Source organism: Entelurus aequoreus, linkage group LG08 (assembly GCF_033978785.1).
Source record: "Entelurus aequoreus isolate RoL-2023_Sb linkage group LG08, RoL_Eaeq_v1.1, whole genome shotgun sequence".
Taxonomy (NCBI): Eukaryota; Metazoa; Chordata; class Actinopteri; order Syngnathiformes; family Syngnathidae; genus Entelurus; species Entelurus aequoreus.
In genome coordinates, this window is record NC_084738.1 from 9,218,359 (window position 1) to 9,235,156 (window position 16,798).

The following is a 16,798-nucleotide window of genomic DNA, read 5'->3' on the forward strand; positions in this document are numbered from 1 at the left end:
TTTCCCATTAAAAATTAATTGGCCATTTTTCAAACTCCCACAATTCACACATTCTTCAACCGATTCAAACCATTCCACCTTCAACACATTCAACTAATCTTGGGCATTCAAAGTACCATTTTTCCACATTCAACAAAATTCCAGGAATTCCCATTTTTTGGTAACCTATTGCACCCTTCTTCAGTTCGACTACTCCTTTCGCATTTTTCAACCCATTTCAACCGTTCCACCGTCAAAACACTCCTCATATTCAGGACATAAACCAAGTTGGTTAAGGAACTGGAAAAATTCCCCGTTTTCCCAAAATTCCAGGAATTTCTCAATTAAAAACTGTTACTACTTCAACATTTCTTGACCGATTTAAACAATTCCAACACCAACCAATTCAGCTCAATTAGGACATTCATGCTCCTAAAAAAATCCAGCTTTTCCCCAAATTCCCATTTTTTTTGGAAATTCCCATTGAAATCAATGGGACATTATTTAAAGTTCCACAACTCCCACATTTTCATCTGATTCAAACTGTTCCAACTTCAAAATATTCAGCCTGTTTGGGAATTGTGTGCTCTACTTCAACAATTCTAAAAAAAAATTCCACAATTTCAGTTCAACTTTAGCATTGGAGCATTCACACGCAATTCCTTCAGGAATGGCCTCATCTAGTTGTCTCTGTATAGTACTTCTCCAGTAATGGTCACGTGGTGACATAAATGATGGTATTTTGAGAGGTAATCATTGAAGTCGGACATCACCGAAGGCCTAGGTGGGAAACGCACGGCCCGCCACTGTTAAATACATTAGTAGGCTCACTGTGAACTATAAAAACATGATCAACATACAAATAAGACAACACATCACTGTTAGCATTTTATTCTTGACAGTAATATATGTACACATAGAATAGGATTGTAGCATTTATATTTCATAATGCTTGACTTCCTCTGGCTGTTTTTCAGGATCTCCACCTTTCTCCAAGTACAGGTTGTTGTACGGGTATTGTTTTGGTGCCTGGAACGTTGGAGATAAAGCATAGAAGTAAGATGTTGGTGAGGTTATGTATTGAATATAATTTGGGGATGAAGAAGACAAAATTCATGTAAAATGTATTGAATAGGAAGAATATTACTGAATAAAAAGCACAAATAAAAGAAAAAAAAGACTGTAATGAGGATTCATTTACAAACCCCGTTTCCATATGAGTTGGGAAATGGTGTTAGATGTAAATATAAACGGAATACAATTATTTGCAAATCCTTTTCAACCCATATTCAGTTGAATGCACTACAAAGACAAGATATTTGATGTTCAAACTCAAACTTTATTTTTTTTTTTTTGCAAATAATAACTTAGAATTTCATGGCTGCAACACGTGCCAAAGTAGTTGGGAAAGGCATGTTCACCACTGTGTTACATGGCCTTTCCTTTTAACAACACTCAGTAAACGTTTGGGAACTGAGGAGACACATTTTTGAAGCTTCTCAGGTGGAATTCTTTCCCATTCTTGCTTGATGTACAGCTTAAGTTGTTCAACAGTCTGGGGGTCTCAGTTGTGGTATTTTAGGCTTTATAATGCGCCACACATTAGTAACCCGCACTCTTACTATGAAGCCACATTGATGTAACACGTGGCTTGGCCTTGTCTTGCTGAAATAAGCAGGGGCGTCCATGGTAACGTTGCTTGGATGGCAACATATGTTGCTCAAAAACCTGTATGTACCTTTCAGCATTAATGACACCTTCACAGATGTGTAAGTTACCCATGTCTTGGGCACTAATACACCCCCATTACCATCACAGATGCTGGCTTTTACACTTTGCGCCTATAACAATCCGGATGGTTCTTTTCCTCTTTGGTCCGGAGGACCCGACGGTCCACAGTTTCCAAAAAACAATTTGAAATGTGGGACTCGTCAGACCACAGAATACTTTTCCACTTTGTATCAGTCCATCTTAGATGAGTTCAGGCCCAGCGAAGCCGACAGTGATGTTTCAAACTCAAACTTTTTTTTTTTTTTGCAAATAATAATTAACTTAGAATTTCATGGCTGCAACACGTGCCAAAGTAGTTGGGAAAGGGCATGTTCACCACTGTGTTTACATGGCCTTTCCTTTTAACAACACTCAGTAAAGGTTTGGGAACTGAGGAGACACATTTTTGAAGCTTCTCAGGTGGAATTCTTTCCCATTCTTGCTTGATGTACAGCTTAAGTTGTTCAACAGGTCCGGGGGTCTCCCTTGTGCTATTTTAGGCCTTCACACATTTTCAATGGGAGACAGGTCTGGACTACAGGCAGGCCAGTCTAGTACCCGCACTCTTTTACTATGAAGCCACGTTGATTGTAACACGTGGCTTGGCATTGTCTTGCTGAAATAAGCAGGGGCGTCCATGATAAAGACGGCACTTAGATGGCAGCATATGTTGTTCCAAAACCTGTATGTACCTTTCAGCATTAATGGTGCCTTCACAGATGTGTAAGGTTAACCCATGCCTTGGGCACTAATACACCCTCATACCATCACAGATGCTGGCTTTTGAACTTTGCGTCGATAACAGTCTGGATGGGTTTGCTTCCCCTTTGGTCCGGATGACACGATGTCGAATATTTCCAAAAACAATTTGAAATCTGGACTCGTCAGACCACAGAACACTTTTCCACTTTGTATCAGTCCATCTTAGATGAGCTCAGGCCCAGCGAAGCCGACGGCGTTTCTGGGTGTTGTTGATAAACGGTTTTTCGCCTTGCATAGGAGAGTTTTTAACTTGCACTTACAGATGTAGCGACCAAACTGTAGTTACTGACAGTTGGTTTTCTGAAGTGTTCATGAGCCCATGTGGTGATATCCTTTACACACTGATGTCGCTTGTTGATGCAGTACAGCCTGAGGGATCGAAGGTCACAGGCTTAGCTGCTTACGTGCAGTGATTTCTCCAGATTCTCTGAAACCCTTTGATGATATTACGGACCGTAGATAGTGAAAATCCCTAAATTCCTTGCAATAGCTGGTTTGACAAAGGTTTTTCTTAAACTGTTCAAACAATTTGCTCACGCATTTGTTGACAAAGTGGTGACCCTCGCCCCATCCTTGTTTTGTGGAATGACTGAGCATTTCATGGAATCTACTTTTATACCCAATCATGGCACCCACCTGTTCCCCAATTTGCCTGTTCACCTGTGGGGATGTTCCAAATAAGTGTTTTGATGAGCATTCCTCAACTTTATCAGTATTTATTGCCACCTTTCCCAGCTTCTTTGTCACGTGTTGCTGGCATCAAATTCTAAAGTTAATGATTATTTGCACAATTTTTTTTTTTATCAGTTTGAACATCAAATATGTTGTCTTTGTAGCATATTCAACTGAATATGGTTGAAAATGATTTGCAAATCATTGTATTCCGTTTATATTTACATCTAACACAATTTCCCATCTCATATGGAAACGGGGTTTGTATTATATAAGATTGTCTTTAGTGTCATCCGACACGTAATCATTATAATAAACGTTTTAGGTGCTATGGTCTTTACTTACAATAGGTTGGTAACATGGGAATTTCTCCCCAAGGTAGAACATGAACAACATGAAGCCGATGAAACCGAACCAGCTGCTTGCACATGGAGGACCAGGACAAAAACGGTGGGCGATGTGTCCACACGGTTACGGATGTAAGCGTCAAAGTCCCAGTGTATCTAAATGAAAAAGAAGAAAGAAAAAACCCAAATGAGTCAGAACACAATGTGGCTGTAGGGTTGTCAATATTTTGGTACCGGTACCAAAATGTATCTCGATACTTTTCAAAATATAGGGGACAACAAAAAATTTCATTATTGGCTTGATTTTAACAGAAAATCTAATGATACATTAAACATACACCACCGTTCAAAAGTTTGGGGTCACATTGGAAATGTCCTTATTTTTTGAAAGGAAAAGCACTGTACTTTTCAATGAAGATAACTTTAAACTAGTCTTAACTTTTAAAAAATACACTCTATACATTGCTAATGTGGTAAATGACTATTCTAGCTGCAAATGTCTGGTTTTTGGTGCAATATCTACATAGGTGTATAGAGGCCCATTTCCAGCAACTATCACTCCAGTGTTCTAATGGTACAATGTGTTTGCTCATTGGCTCAGAAGGCTAATTGATGATTAGAAAACCCTTGTGCAATCATGTTCACACATCTGAAAACACTTTAGCTCGTTACAGAAGCTACAAAACTGACCTTCCTTTGAGCAGATTGAGTTTCTGGAGCATCACATTTGTGGCGTCAATTAAACGCTCAAAATGGCCAGAAAAAGAGAACTTTCATCTGAAACTCGACAGTCTATTCTTGTTCTTAGAAATGAAGGCTATTCCACAAAATTGTTTGGGTGACCCCAAACTTTTGAACGGTAGTGTATTTTTCTTATTACAGTCAAAAAACAATTTTGGCATTAAATAACAGTGAACATACTAGACAACTTATTTCAGTAGTAAATAAGCAAACAGGTTACAAAGGCTCCTTATTTTGTTACCTATGTAGTAACATATTGTGTCATTTCCCATTCTATTATTTTGTCAAAAATATGGGTCAAGCGGTCAAAAATGAATGAATGGATTATTAATCCGCCTATTCATTTAATGTTAATATTTGCTAACTTTCTTTTTTAACATGTTCTATCTACACTTCTGTTAAAATGTAATAAGCATTTATTCTATTGTTTGTATACTTTACATAAGTTTTGGGTGATAATACAGACTTAGGTATCTATATAAGACACCAAGTTGTTACAGGATCATAATTCCTGGTAATGTTCTCCGGTGTCTAGGGAAGTATTTCCAGAGTTTATAAACAATAAAAAAATGACAAAAGATTTTGTGACAATAAAAAATATCAATGTGCTCTTTGGAGTATCGACTAGATACGACTCTTGTACTTGGTATCGTTTCAGTCAATATTTGTATAGATCCACCCATTTGTTTACAATCAGGAGCGCTCGCTTGTTGTTGGCGGTTAACTATTGTAACCTCTTATGGTGTGTAGTGAAGCATGTTTATGTATTATGTAGTTATAATATTTCTAAAAACGGTAGTTTGTTGCCATGCAGGCAAAGATTAGTAATTGAGAAGTAGCTAGCCGCTAGCTTGCATGGCAACGCTTTACCTTTATCGTTAGTTTTAAAGCTAAAACACATCCATTCTCCCTCTCCAGTCTTCATGCTGTTTTTGCTTGTAAATGCTGTGTGTGTGTTGACTAACATGTTACGAGCAATGTTTTCAAAGGCAGTATGTTTAATGTAAAATCACTTCATATTCTCTACTGCTCGCTAGTGTTACCATATCGGAGTTATTGTGTAGAAATATGGGGAAACAACTACAAATGTGCGCTTCATTCAATAACTGTGTTACAAAAAAAATCTATTAGAATAATACATAACGTTGGATATAGAGAACATAGAAAGTCTTTATTTATTAAATCACAATTATTGACACAATTATTAAAATTCAACGATTTGGTGCTTTTGCAAACAGCTAAAATTATGTATAAAGCAAATTATAACCTGCTACCTAAGAATGTACAACAATTTTTCTCAACAAAAGACGAAAAATATAACCTTAGAGGAAAATCTAATTTAAAACATTTGTATGCTCGTACAACACTTAAAAGTATATCAGTATGTGGAATTAAATCATGGAACGGATTAACCAAAGAAATCAAACAAAGCACCAATATGATTCAGTTTACGAGACTGTAAGTACACAGAACAAAAATTATGATAACATCTTGAACCTTTTTTTTTTTAAATTGTGACAAAGATTATTTATGTATTTAATATTTCTTTGCTTACTATGGTATATTATTTATTTGTTCACTGTTCTGTTAGAGAACAAGGAAAGAACAAGAAAACCGCACGCACAAGAATCACTTTATTTACCACTGTAATTACCAGACTACAATACTGTTCATTCAATGACTGTAAATAAATGTAAAAACAAGAATATAAATAAGTCATACTGTTCCATTACCTTTGTTCATACTACTGTCACTACTCAACTGCCAAAGAACTGTAGACACCTTAATATTTGTTGCTTCCTATACTGTATATACTATTTGATCTTGCACTGGTACTGTATTTGACTACTGTACTTCTACTTGTACTGATACCTCTACCATAACTACTGTAACTTATTGTCTTGTAATTAATGTACATCAGAGGTATTCAAATGTTTGTATTTTTTTGTATTTAGTGTATTAGCGACCCCAAAAAGGACGATTGATTGATTGATTGATTGATTGATTGAGACTTTTATTAGTAGGTTGCACAGTGAAGTACATATTCCGTACAATTGACCACTAAATGGTAACACCCGAATAAGTTTTTCAACTTGTTTAAGTCGGGGTCCACTTAAATTGATTCATGATACAGATATATACTATCATATATACCAGTGGTTCTCAACCTTTTTTCAGTGATGTACCCCCTGTGAATTTTTTTTTAATTCAAGTACCCCCTAATCAGAGGAAAGCATTTTTGGTTGAAAAAAAGAGATAAAGAAGTAAAATACAGCACTATGTCATCAGTTTCTGATGTATTAAATTGTATAACAGTGCAAAATATTGCTCATTTGTTGTGGTCTTTCTTGAACTATTTGGAAAAAAAGATATAAAAATAACTAAAAACTTGTTGAAAAATAAACAAGTGATTCAATTATAAATAAAGATTTCTACACATAGAAGTAATCATCAACTTAAAGTGCCCTCTTTGGGGATTGTAAGAGGAGATCCATCTGGATTCATGAACTTAATTCTGAACATTTCTTCACAAAAAAAGAAATCTTTAACATCAATATTTATGGAACATGTCCACAGAAAATCTAGCTGTCAACATTGAATATTGCATTTCTTTTCACAGTTCTTTTTGACAGACATTTTAGTGAGGGTCAAACCATCATGGCATGGGGGAAACTCTGGCTTTATGGTAATGAATGGAATAGCCTACTTGATTTGATGTTCAGTTTATGAACTTACATTCATATTTTGTTGAAGTATTATTCAATAAATATATTTATAAAGGATTTTTGAATTGTTGCTATTTTTAGAATATTTAAAAATAAATCTCACGTACCCCTTGGCATACCTTTAAGTACCCCCAGGGGTACAAGTACCCCCATTTGAGAACCACTGATATATACTATCATCATAATACAGTCATCACATAAGATAATCACATTGAATTATTTACATCAAGTAGTGGACACACAGAGAGAGAGAGAGAGAGAGAGAGAGAGAGAGAGAGAGAGAGAGAGAGAGAGAGAGAGAGAGAGAGAGAGAGATGAATTGAGAGAGAGAGAGAGAGAGAGAGAGAGAGAGAGAGAGAGAGAGAGAGAGAGAGAGAGAGAGAGAGAGAGAGAGAGAGAGAGAGAGAGAGAGAGAGAGAGAGAGAGAGATCAGAAGGCATAAGAAAAAGTATCTGCATTTGATTGTTTACATTTGATTATTAGCAATCCGGGGAAGGTGTTAGTTTAGGTTGAGAGAGAGATCAGAAGGCATAAGAAAAAGTATCTGCATTTGATTGTTTACATTTGATTATTAGCAATCCGGGGAAGGTGTTAGTTTAGGTTTGTAGCTGCCTGGAGGTGAACTTTTATTGCGGTTTTGAAGGAGGATAGAGATCCCCCTGGTGTTGTGGTTATGGCGGTCATTTACGTTAAGGAAGTAGTTTGACATGTACTTCGGTATCAGGGAGGTGTAGTGGATTTTATAGACTTGGCTCAGTGCAAGTTGTTTAACTCTGTCCTCCACCTTGAGCCAGCCCACTTTAGAGAAGTGGGTAGGAGTGACAAGCGGTAGAAAATGGATGGAGGGATTTTGTAACTAGTGTTTGGATCCCACTGTACGCAATATCTGAAGAGCATGGAAAAAAGCATTTCACTGTGGTGTACTCTGCATGTGACGAATAAAACGTGAAACTTGTTGAAACTTGAAATGGGATAAAATTGCTATGGTATGAAAAGGGGTAGGTTTAAATAAGCTCTGCTTCTTCCGACTCCTTTTCGGACATGCTGTAATGAAACAATTGGGTGATGCATTACATTGTGTCGTATGCATGTTCCAAATAAACTGAAACTGAACTGGACTGGACTGAGTATAGTACATTTTTAATTCATTCGTACCGCGGTACTTTAGAATAGAATAGAAAGTATTTTATTGATCCCTGGGGGAAATTCAGCACCACAGTTCGCTCACAATAGACAAGAATAATAATAAATAACATAATATATATAACATATTATATATACAGTATAATGTATATTATTACTACCGGTATACCATACAGCCCAGGTAGGTTAACAAAACTGCTATTTTACCGGCTCTCCCCAGTTCCTCCTCAGGTCAGGGTGGTCCCAATCATACCATGGGTCTCTCTCGTGCTGGGATCGATCTGGAAGTTTTGGATAATCGCCATATCTGCAAAAACACCAACATGGGTTGTTATTTGTAGGTTATTATTTCTTAAAAAATAGGTTTTGATTGATTGATTGAGACTTTTATTAGTAGATTGCACAGTACAGTACATATTCCGTACAATTGACCACTAAATGGTATCAGTCAAATCCGAATTGCAAGAAGCTGCAGTTATTTTTTAAAGTTTGTGATATAATTAGCAATTAATGAAATATGAAATAGGCTAATGTTTTCGAAATGTAAGAAATCATGTTACAGATTAAAACCAAAATCACATTCAATCATATATTCAAGATTTTCTTGGAAAAAAATAAAACTGTAATGCAAAGATGAAGAATCTCCAACTTGTATCTCTTTCTTATCTTGTTTTAAATACTCAAGCAATTTTCAACTAACAGTAAACTCCCCTGTGTGGAAATTATTTGAATTCAGGATAATCATTTAAACAAAAATATTCAGTAAACATTACTAAAAAAAAACAAAAACAATGCCTGTTTTAAGTCAACAATTGGACAACACTGGATATGCCTGCCTGCATCGCTGTCGGCTGGCTGTGTGTGTGTTGCACGTTGACGACGCTCATTCGCTGTCTCCTGTCACGTGACTGGGCCAGCTCTATACTCTGCCAGGTACAGGGGTGTCCCAGCACATAGGAAGTTAAGTAAGTCATCAAAAACATCTGAAAGTGATGCTTGCACCCCCCACACGCCGTTTTTTTGGTTTATATCGATACTTTTTTCAGAAAAGTGATGCCAAATGAGTAGCGTGTGAGTATCGATATATCGATACCACAGGATCGATACGCACATCCCTAGTATGAACAATATTGTTTTAATGTAGACACATAGAATCATCCTACTGGTGTGATTATATGCATCAAGTGTTTTGGGTGCGGCGGGGGGTTAGGTTTGGTTGATATCAGCACTTCAGTCATCAACAATAATATAATCTGAGAAATGGACATTGAAACAGTGTAGGTCTGACTTGGTAGGATATGTACAGCGAGCAGTGAACATAGTGAGCTCAGAAAGCATAAGAACAAGTATATACATTTGATTATTTACATTTGATTAATTTCAATCCGGGGAGGTGGGATGTGGTGGGGGGAGGGTGTTAGTCTAGGGTTGTAGTTTCCTGGAGGTGTTCTTTTAGTGCGGTTTTGAAGGAGGGTAGGGTGTAAATCATCAATATTACAGTACATCACTGCCAAAATGTATCTATGTAAAATTAAGTGCACTTACAGCGACTGTGCAATATATTATTAGTCAACAATAAACTTTACCCTAATCCTTGGTCAGGAAAAGGCTGATAGTCTGCAGCTGTCAGGTTGTACTTCTTGGCTGCAGCAGCCCTCTCCTCTGGAGTTTTCGGGTACGGACCTGGCAAGTTACCCTTTGCAGCACCAGAGGCTGAAGTAATACAAATAAACACATATGCAAAATATTCAAGTTGTACTCTGACAATAACAGCAATGCTACTTTAGCTGTCTTCGTCCCCATTCATGACAAGAGGCCGCGGAGCTAGCCCAAGCTAAAGTTAGCATGTCAAGGTTACGTCCATTTAGCTCTTCAAACCTACCAAATAACACATTTTTTAGTACTTTAATCATGAAAAACCAAATGAATGCGACATATCAACTGACCTGCCCTGGACCCGGAAAGAAGAGCAGAAATGCCGGACCCTTGCCCCTTTGAAAGGGCTTGGGCCCATCGTCGGAATCCAACGATAGCCATACTGACGGCTGTTAGTGGAGGAGAGGTGCGCATGCGCGAAAAAGGTAAACTACGGGTCGTCATGAGGGTAAAACATAAATAGTTTAACAAAACAGCTATTCAATTTGAAAAGGAATTTTACCTTTGCAACCTCATTATACTATTGGCTAAGTTTTATATTCATAAATGTAAGTTTCTCAATACCCGACCTGTCTTTTGTGCCTTTAAAAAAGAGTTAGAACTGTACATTAAGACACTCTCTACCTCTAGCAACCAGAAAGCTGTGAAGACGATTATGCTGTGTTCCAAATTTCAGTTGTTTACTGAAATTGAGTGAGCCTATGGCTTTGCACTTTGTTTATATTATATATATGTTTTTTTTGCATTCTATTTTAGTTACTTTGAATTTATAACCCCCTGGCGCTGCTTTGTATTCTTTTTGTACTGTTTTGTACTACTTTTGTACTTATTTGATTGTTGAAATGTTGAAATGTATAAATAAAATTTAAAAAAAATAAAATAAAATAAAAAATGAATAAAAAAGTTTCGTCATTGTACCCCCTGGCGCTGTTTTGTACTGTTTTTGTCTGAATGTATTCTATTTTTTTCCCAATATTGCGACAGCTGTTGCGGAGTGGAAAAAGTTCTTATCAAAATAAAAAATGTTTGGTTTGTGTGTGAACTTTCTCATAAAAAAAAAAAAACAACAACAAAAAAAACAACAAAAAAACAAAAACAAAAAAAAACAAAAAAAAAACAGCTATTCCACCCATAGACATCTTATAAGTAGACGCAGCATCGACCGCTACTGCCTACTGGCGCTGACAAGACGCGGGCCCGCCATCTTGGAGTGGTGATCCGCTCCACTCAGTGCAATTCGTTTGGGCAGGAGCAATGAACTGTCAGCGCATTTAATTCATTTTACCTCACTGAATACCACTGATTTTCACGCGTTTTTTTGTCATACGTGTAGCTACGATAAAGGACACATGTTTTGGCGTGTTTTGTTATTCATAGTTTACTTAACAGTAATAGAATATTTTTATATGCTATAAATGACCAGATGTCCGAGATCAAAACTGGGAATATAATCCCAGAGAAAAGGGAAAAAAACTGTCAGCTATTTTTAAATTCAAGAAACAATGTGATTAGGTTATATATACATGCGTATATCCTACATAAACAATGTATGAATACATTAGATATTAGGGGTGTGGGAAAAAATCGATTCAAATTTGAATCGCGATTCTCACGTTGTGCGATTCAGAATCGATTCTCATTTTTAAAAAATCTCTTTTTTTGTAAATTTTTTTTTATTTTTAAATTAATCAGTCCAACAAAACAATACACAGTAATACCATAACAATGCAATCCAATTCTAAAACCAAACCTGACCCAGCAACACTCAGAACGGCAATAAACAGAGCAATTGAGAGGAGACACAAACACGACACAGAACAAACCAAAAGTAGTGAAACAGAAATGAATATGATCAACAACAGTATCAGTATTAGTTACAATTTCAACATAGCAGTGATTAAAAATTATCATTAGACATTTATAAAAAATTAAAAAAAGAACAATATTGTCACAGTGGCTTACACTTGCATCGCATCTCATAAGCTTGACAACACACTGTGTCCAATATTTTCACAAAGATAAAATAAGTAATATTTTTATTTCATTTAATAGTTAAAAAATAAATTTATATTATTGCAATCAGTTGATAAAACATTGTCCTTTACAATTACAAAAGCTTTTTTACAAAAATCTACTACTCTGCTTGCATGTCAGCAGACTGGGGTAGATCCTGCTGAAATCCTATGTATTGAATGAATAGAGAATCGTTTTGAATCGGGAAAAAATGAAAAAAAAAAATCGATTTTGAATCGAATCATGACCCCAAGAATCGATATTGAATCAAATCGTGGGACACCCAAAGATTCACAGCCCTATTAGATATCTATATATCTTAGGGACCTATAGACTGTATCTCTGTTGCTGCAGCAGCAGATACTTTATTCTGTCTTCACACTTTGTATTGATATCTTATATTACATTCTTCCCTTAAATGATAATGTTTACAGTGATTATTTTGTATGTATTTTTTATGTATGTCGCTTTGGATAAAAGCGTCTGCCAAATACTTAAACATAAACATACAAACACCTGAAAGTCTTTATATCAGCTAACACCATCAATCTGTTTCACTGGATTCAGAATAAAACCAAATTCTGTTTTACCCAACAATGTTAGTATTTGTTACTTGAATACCTATTCCTGGTACAATTATACTGTTAACAAAGTATTGTCTTATACTTTGCCTGAAATGAGAATGCCTCATAATCAGTGGCGGCTACGATTTCAGTACTATTGAAGATCTTTCCTCCTTCTCAACTGTGGTAATATTCTTTTCACAATACAACCATTAGTACGTTAATGTTAAATCTTACTTGTGAAAAGTAATCCCCCGATTCCTATTTTCAACAGTCCGCTCATTTGAGCAGGAAAATGCTGAACACAAGCCTGGCATCTTTGTTTTCTACCTATCAACTGTCAGTTTAGGCTGCTCGCCGGCTCCTCGTCACCACTTCAAGATGGCGGCCGAATTTCTCGCGTCACAGAAGCCAATGCTGCGTCTACTGATAAGATGTCTATGATTCCACCCATCCATTTTCTACCGCTTGTCCTAAGCTGCATTGTACATTTAATCTTTTTGTTTGTTAAAACTTCATTAAAGTTTTAAACTATTCTTTTATTATTTATATTGCATTTTATTCGTATATTCGTGTGATACAATATCTATTACCTGACCGCTTCTACGTTAGCTACCTCTCTTTGTCTATAATGTATATTTTGGATCTACTCTCTATTTTATGCTGCCTTTTTTTTTTTTTTTTGCTGCAGCATATACTGTTCATATACATATACATATACTGTAATATTGTACAAGGTAATCGGGATTTGTTATTTTTTGTATATATTATATATAAATATAATATAATAATATATCAGTAAATACTATATACTGTATATATAATATGTAAATATTACATATATGTTATATTTTACGTTGCTACTGTGATGCATTTTTAGTCTACTTAATACCTGCATTATCCTTTCCATCCTTACCCTTTCAACCCTTTGAAACTGAGCTACTCTGTGGAACAATTTCCCTTGTGGATCAATAAAGTTTGTCTAAGTCTAAGTGTAAGTATAATATAGTCGTGAATATTTATTTCACACAGTCAATCCATCAATCAATCAAAGTTTATTTATATCGCCCGTAATCACAAGTGTCTCAAAGGGCTGCACAAGCCACAACGACACCCATATATCACGCGGTGGCTGAAGGAAACATGGTCTTTGGAGTGAATGCACTAAAGTTCCAAGTCCTGTTCCTCTTCCCATCAGATCCAGCTCAGGTGCACACGTGCGTTGACCGAGGGACCGTCACTCCGCCACCGCAGATAAACCCGGAAAGACAGTCCAATCTAGAGGAGCTGGGCAATATCCTTCTCCACCTTGTCGACGGGACAGTGAAGTTCATACCTGCCGCAAAGTGAGAGCATCGGCGTGACAAAGGATTCCTTCCGAAAAGGTGCTTCGCTTCACCTGCGGAAGGGCTCGCCGCCTGCGGTGATCAGGAACTTCTCGAAGTTCCATCGGATGTCATCGACTGCGATGGGTGACCAGTAGAATTTCTTCATTTCTCCTATGACCGGGTTCACAAAGGGCAAAGACTCCTGTGGAGATAAATGGAATGGTAAAAAAACGTTCGCAGCAGAAAATATGCGTACTGTACCTTCAGGTAGGTGAAGAGTGGATCTTCGTTTGATCCGTTAACCTCCACTTTACCGAAGATGGGAAACTTTGGCACAAATCCTCCTCCAGGTCTTACGTACTTAAGGATGTTTAAGGTTTCATGACTGCCCTCTGGAAAAAAGACATATCAGTCAGGTAAAAATACTTCGTACTGTAAATTATCACCAGAAAAATTCAGTAGATTTTACCATTTAAAAAACCATTGGAGCTCAGTTGCCAGAATTTTATCGTAAAAACAAAATGTATTCACGCAGTAATTCACGGTAGATTTTACGATAAAATGGCAGCTCAGTCTCAAGGGTTTTACTGTAAAAAAGGGCGGTGTTTTTAAAGTCGAAAAAACCCGTAGCTTAGTCGCCAGAATTTTATCGTAAAAATAAAATGTATTCACGCGGTAATTCACTGTAAAAATAACGACGTAGACTTTACAGTAAAAAAAAAAAGGCAGCTCAGTTGCTAAAATTTTGCTGTAGGAAAAAGTAGTAGCCTACCTTATTTCCATTTACAGTATGGCACTGTAAAAACGATACATTTTACAGTTAAAAAAAACAAACAAACCGGCAATTCAGTGGCCAAAATTTTACCGTAAAACTAACAGTGGTATTTTTTTTGCATTCACTGTAAAAAAAAAGAGAAAAAAAGACGGTAGATTTTACGATAAAATGGCAGCTCAGTCTCAAGGGTTTTACTGTAAAAAGGGCGGTGTTTTTAAAGTCGAAAAAACTCATAGCTTAGTAGCCAGAATTTTACCGTAAAAATAAAATGTATTAACGCGGTAATTCACTGTAAAAATAACCACGGTAGACTTTATAGTAAAAAAAAAAATGGCAGCTCAGTTGCTAAAATTTTGCTGTAGGAATAAGTAGTAGCCTACCTTATCTCCATTTACAGTATGGCACTGTAAAAACGATCAATTTTACGGTTAAAAAAACCAAACAAACTGGCAGCTCAGTGGCCAAAATGTTACCGTAAAAATTTCATTGGTACCTTTTTTGTATTTACAGTAATTCACTGTAAAAATAAAAAAAAAAGACGGTAGATTTTACGATAAAATGGCAGCTCAGTCTCAAGGGTTTTACTGTAAAAAGGGCTGTGTTTTTAAAGTCGAAAAAACTCATAGCTTAGTAGCCAGAATTTTATCGTAAAAATAAACTGTAGTCACGCGGTAATTCACTGTAAAAAATAACGACGGTAGACTTTACAGTAAAAAAAAAAGGCAGCTCAGTTGCTAAAATTTTGTTGTAGGAATAAGTAGTAGCCTACCTTATTTCCATTTACAGTACGGCACTGTAAAAACGATACATTTTACAGTTAAAAAAAACAAACAAACTGGCAATTCAGTGGCCAAAATTTTACCGTAAAACTAACAGTGGTATTTTTTTTACATTCACTGTAAAAAATAAAAAAAAAAGACGGTAGATTTTACGATAAAATGGCAGCTCAGTCTCAAGGGTTTTACTGTAAAAAGGGCGGTGTTTTTAAAGTCGAAAAAACTCATAGCTTAGTAGCCAGAATTTTATCGTAAAAATAAAATGTAGTCACGCGGTAATTCACTGTAAAAATAACCACGGTAGACTTTATAGTAAAAAAGAAAATGGCAGCTCAGTTGCTAAAATTTTGCTGTAGGAATAAGTAGTAGCCTACCTTATTTCCATTTACTGTATGGCACTGTAAAAACGATCAATTTTACGGTTAAAAAAACCAAACAAACTGGCAGCTCAGTGGCCAAAATGTTACCGTAAAAATTACATTGGTACCTTTTTTGCATTTACAGTAATTCACTGTAAAAATTAAAAAAAAAGACGGTAGATTTTACGATAAAATGGCAGCTCAGTCTCAAGGGTTTTACTGTAAAAAGGGCTGTGTTTTTTAAGTCGAAAAAACTCATAGCTTAGTAGCCAGAATTTTATCGTAAAAATAAAATGTAGTCACGCGGTAATTCACTGTAAAAATAACGACGGTAGACTTTACAGTAAAAAAAAAAAAATGGCAGCTCAGTTGCTAAAATGTTGTTGTAGGAATAAGTAGAGCCTACCTTATTTCCATTTACTGTAATGCACTGTAAAAACTAATCATTTCACGGTTAAAAAAAAACTCCTAATAAACTGGCAGCTCAGTGGCCAAAATGTTACCGTAAAAATAACAGTGGTACCATTTTTGCATTTACAGTAATTTTTCTGTAAAAATAAAGACGCTAGATTTTACGGTAAAACTAAATGGCAGCTCAGTTACCAACATTTTACTGTGAAAAATAGAGGTGCTGCTTTTCCATTTACAGTAATGCACTGTGAAACAACAACAGTGGCCAAAATGTTACCGTAAAAATAACACTTGTACCGTTTTTCCAGTTACAGTAACGCACTGTAAAAATAATGATTTTACGGTAAAAAAAAAATGTAGCTCAGTTGCCAACATTTTACTGCAAAAAAATTAACGTACTGCTTTTCTATTTACAGTAATGCACTGTAAAAACAACAACAGTAGATTTTAGGGTAAAAAACAACAACCTTACAGCTCAGTTACTGTAATTTTACGGTGGAAGTAACAGTTGTACAATTTTTCATTTAGTGTAAAAACTACAGGTTTTATGCTAAAGTCCAGAAAAGAAAAAAAAGCCATTTTATTTCAAGTAAATTCTATCAATTTTTTGTATTGCAGTGTGATTGTAAACAAACACATTTTAATAGAATGAGAGTATAGCTACCAGGGGACTGGAGGCCGAACTGGTTGCAACAGAATCCCAGAACGGTGAAGTTGAGGTCACCAAACATTTCCATGAGTGCATTCAGTCGATGGTACTGTAAAAAAAAAATACAA

General features: G+C 36.0%; 2 protein-coding genes across 2 annotated transcripts in view; both read right to left on the reverse strand.

The window, feature by feature from the left end:
- Window positions 1-854: 854 nt before the first annotated feature.
- ndufb8 (NADH:ubiquinone oxidoreductase subunit B8) lies at window positions 855-10,229 on the reverse strand. The gene is given in 7 exon segments (XM_062054837.1): window positions 855-1,008; window positions 3,529-3,597; window positions 3,599-3,628; window positions 3,630-3,686; window positions 8,348-8,447; window positions 9,727-9,853; window positions 10,087-10,229. Coding segments are annotated over 7 exon segments (600 nt in total). The 5' UTR covers window positions 10,211-10,229; the 3' UTR covers window positions 855-915.
- A 3,187-nt stretch (window positions 10,230-13,416) lies between these two features.
- LOC133654964 (glutathione peroxidase 2-like) overlaps window positions 13,417-16,798 on the reverse strand; it is a 3,587-nt gene continuing 205 nt past the window's right edge. Inside the window, exons 2-5 of the mRNA XM_062054838.1 lie at window positions 16,686-16,779; window positions 13,962-14,092; window positions 13,772-13,902; window positions 13,417-13,708 (exon numbers count right to left, since the gene is read on the reverse strand). Of these exons, the coding sequence (XP_061910822.1) occupies window positions 13,651-13,708; window positions 13,772-13,902; window positions 13,962-14,092; window positions 16,686-16,779 (414 nt within the window). The 3' untranslated portion in view covers window positions 13,417-13,650. The remainder of the gene's footprint in view (window positions 13,709-13,771; window positions 13,903-13,961; window positions 14,093-16,685; window positions 16,780-16,798) is intronic.